General features: G+C 32.6%; 1 protein-coding gene across 1 annotated transcript; it reads left to right on the plus strand.

Annotated features, from left to right (window-relative positions):
• Positions 1-694: 694 nt before the first annotated feature.
• On the plus strand, positions 695-3,137 carry LOC133198419 (uncharacterized). The gene is made up of 2 exons (XM_061334514.1): positions 695-1,112; positions 3,100-3,137. The coding sequence occupies exons 1-2, from the start codon at positions 695-697 to the stop codon at positions 3,135-3,137; spliced, it is 456 nt and encodes a 151-aa protein (XP_061190498.1).
• The last annotated feature ends 490 nt before the right edge of the window (positions 3,138-3,627 follow it).

Below are 3,627 nucleotides of genomic sequence, written 5' to 3' on the forward strand. Positions count from 1 at the left end.
CAATTGCTAATCCACTACCATCTTTAAGGATGTTTCAAAGTAAACAAAAATATTTTAAAATTCATTCATTATAGCCTAATGTGACCAGTAATATATGAAAACTGCCCTTCAACGATATCTGCAAGCGCTAATTTTCGAATCAGTATCAGAAAGAAACGTCACAATCTCCAGAACGCAATAATGTCTCACATGTTTCAAGGAAAAATTTCTCCTAAGAAAAAAAATATAGAAAATCTTCCACCACAAAGGGGATGCCAAAAAGCCTGACTATTAAAATTAGCTATACTTTAATATCTTGACATAACAAATCTTTTTTCTCTAAAAAAAAAAAAAAAAAAAAAAAAAAAAAAAACAACACCACAGATCCAGAAATAAATTTTAAGCTAATAACACCTTAAAAAGGTTCATCTGAAATAAACATGGAGGAAAAACCAAGGAGTTTCAACTGCTTTTGACTTGCTCTCTAAAGTACTATTTCCAGTTTAAGAAGAAAACGAGGAAAAAAAACTCCTTCAAATATGCGTCATTACTAAAAGTTTTGTAATAGCTACTTTTAAATTTATTGTGATATCTTGCGGTTAATTTTGGGGAATTCCCAAACGTCTCTATATATACAGTGTGTCATCTTCTAGGGGCATAGTGATTTCTAGTCCTAGTACTAGCATTTCTAGCATTTCATCTGTACGTTCAAACCATGAAGTTTTTCATTTTCTTTACGATTCTGATTACGATTTCCAAAGCTATATCAGATTCCTTGCTAACCGGTACTTATGATCCCAACTCTACTGTTCTGATAAATGAAAGACGTGACATCAAGGAAATAGACGTTCTTCGACAGATCATCAACCAAGAAACTCTCATCCGCTTAGGTGTAGTCAAAGATGTTAAGTCTTTAATGGAGGATGTGAAGCGAAGAATGGAACCTATTGAAACAATGGTCTCTTCCTTGGAGCAGACGGTAGAAACATTGAAATATCAGGTTAATACTATAACTCAGGAAAATAATAGGAATGCCTTCATCCCTCAGGGGAGACTACAAGAATGGGATCAGATGATTAAAACAATGAATGAAAACATAACCGATATTTATGAATATCTAACCACCGGGAAAGGTAAATATCCCTCTCTCTCTCTCTCTCTCTTAGTATCATTATTTTAATACTAGTATTATCAAGGTCTTTCGTCATCAACTCGTCTTCAAGGGGAAACTAAAGAGTAATTCCACTGTTTCTTTATGTCATTGTTATTATTACTATTATTTATTTATTTATTTATGTGTTTGTTTGTTTATTTATTACTTACCTAGTTAATTATTTTTATCATCATCAGTAGCAGTAGCAGCATTCTTCAATTAGCTTTTATTTAATACAGGTTTAAAGCTACATAGAGATTGCAGGCACCTCTTTCTCAGGGGTTATATACAATCCGGTGTATATAGAATAAATCCCTTCGAAAACGAAAGTCACCTCAGCTTAACTAACGTATACTGTGATATGGTGACTGAAGGAGGAGGGTGGACAGTAAGATCTCTCTCTCTCTCTCTCTCTTAAATTTGTGGAATTAAAGTTTTTTAATGAAATAAAATAAAAAATAAGGTAATCAGGGAAATATGTCTAAAAAGCTTCAAGATTATTTTATTTCTTTTGATATTCGCAGCAATGTTAAGGCTTCCCGAAGCTTTAAAAAGCGCTCAAAACATAATATGTCATTGCGAGGTCGGTTTTAGTTTTTATTTAGAAGTATTGAACTTTAGTACTTCCAATTTATATAAAGGGTTTCCTCGGCTATATATTAGCGTATTTGTTATGATATCACATGACTTTGTTGATCACGTGACGGTCATTTATAATTTTTTGAAGTGTTTCATATAAATCGCTTCGGCGCAGCTGATTAACACAATAATTATAAACATTTTTGTTATATAAATAAACTCATCGTATCCTTATGTATCCGAAATGTGCTTGGGAAAAGTCGTAGTATTACTTGGGTACAAAATATTTCCTGAGAAATTGAACTTACCTACAAATTTGAGGGTATTTTCCACACAATATCGTAATCTGTATTAAAACAAAGCCAACACACACTTTTCCCAAGCAAGATTCAGTTAGAGAACAACCTCTTCTTACAGATTTCCACAAAAATTCTCAGATTAATCCTCATTAATCACCTACGCCAGACTCCTTTATACACACAAAATAAATTTTACCTCCAACCACGGGTATAAAACAGAGTACATTTCAAAAGTATATTTTTCCTAAGCATTTTGCACATGAAGAATTTCAATCAAGGGTAGGTAAGCGGTGTATTTTTAAAATACTCGGACATATAAGACTTAAAAAACCTTTAACGACCCGTGAATTTTGTAATAGCTATTTAGCATTTTACATGCACTCTCCGCGTCATAACACCTCAAGTTTGCAGTGACCTGACGTCATTTTCCATTATGACGTCATATTTTGGTAGTTCGGAGATGTGAAGGCACAGAGTGCACTGTCATATTCTACTGGAAGCCTTAACCTACCTGCGTTTTTAACAAAAAATGAACATTACAACAATATTTGCATTGCTTTTAAAAAAAAATAAAGAATTACAGCGAAGTTTTGTCTTTTTTGAATTAATTGAATTAAAATATTAATAACATTTTTTTTTATTTGAATATATGGTAAAAGGGGCTTGGACATAGATATGTTACTATTTTTTCTGATTTTTAGAACGATATCATCATTTCACACCGAAATGTAATAACAGCCTGTTTAGAATCTTCTATTATCTGGAAATTATTAAAACAGTTACTATAAATTTTGGGACGCATGTGATTGACACATACCTTCTCACTTTGAAGAAGTAAACTTTATCCATAATACTTTTAAAAAGTAGAAATTTTCTTGTATATTAATGTAAAATATTAAAAATATAATCCATGCAGAAAATTCAGAATAGAAATGTGAGAAAGGAAAACCACTAACCAGTATTTTCAGTCCGTGCTCAATGATGTGTGCAGATTAAACACATTGAACACACAGTAAAACGTAAACCTTTAACGGTGATAAATGATAAATAAGAATGAGATGAATGTAATTCATGCATGGTTATCCCTAGGCGATCCAAAAACGGAGGAGCGGAGTAGTGGACTTTAACAAGACATGGGTAGAGTACAAAACAGGGTTTGGGAACGTGGAAGACTCTTATTGGATAGGTATTTATCTATATTTGTCTATATTTATTTTAAGGAATGTTTATTTTCTTAGTAATTACAAATTCTTAATACATATTTTTGTATAAATTCAGTTATCGCAGTTATATCTGATCGTTCGAACCCCCCCCCCCCCCCCCACTATCGCTTACGAGTATTGTGTTAAAAGTAACTATCTACAGATATATGAAATGTTGTTGAATCTCAAATGTGTCATGAGGAAGCCAATACGTCTATGAGACTGAACAAAAGGATACATTTCTGTACAGAGTCACTCTCATACCTTATTGGTGTTTGTTTTGCCAGGAACAATTACAGTTAACAACTAAAGGATTTTATTGTCTGTGCAAGTCTGATGCCTTCGCTGTTTCCTTGTTTACTGTATATGCCACTAAAAAAGAATAATTGCCATAGACGTGAAGACATCAATATAT

Source organism: Saccostrea echinata, unplaced genomic scaffold, assembly GCF_033153115.1.
Source record: "Saccostrea echinata isolate AGI-Se365-2 ecotype Australia unplaced genomic scaffold, CSIRO_AGI_Sech_v1 ptg000033l, whole genome shotgun sequence".
In the NCBI taxonomy this organism is placed as follows: Eukaryota; Metazoa; Mollusca; class Bivalvia; order Ostreida; family Ostreidae; genus Saccostrea; species Saccostrea echinata.

Excerpts from the sequence above, each read along its gene's own strand:
- LOC133198419 (XM_061334514.1), top strand. The coding sequence starts at position 695 with ATGAAGTTTTTCATTTTCTTTACGATTCTGATTACGATTTCCAAAGCT. Across the intron at positions 1,113-3,099 it reads ATATCTAACCACCGGGAAAG|GCGATCCAAAAACGGAGGAG; the intron begins GTAAATATCCCT and ends GGTTATCCCTAG.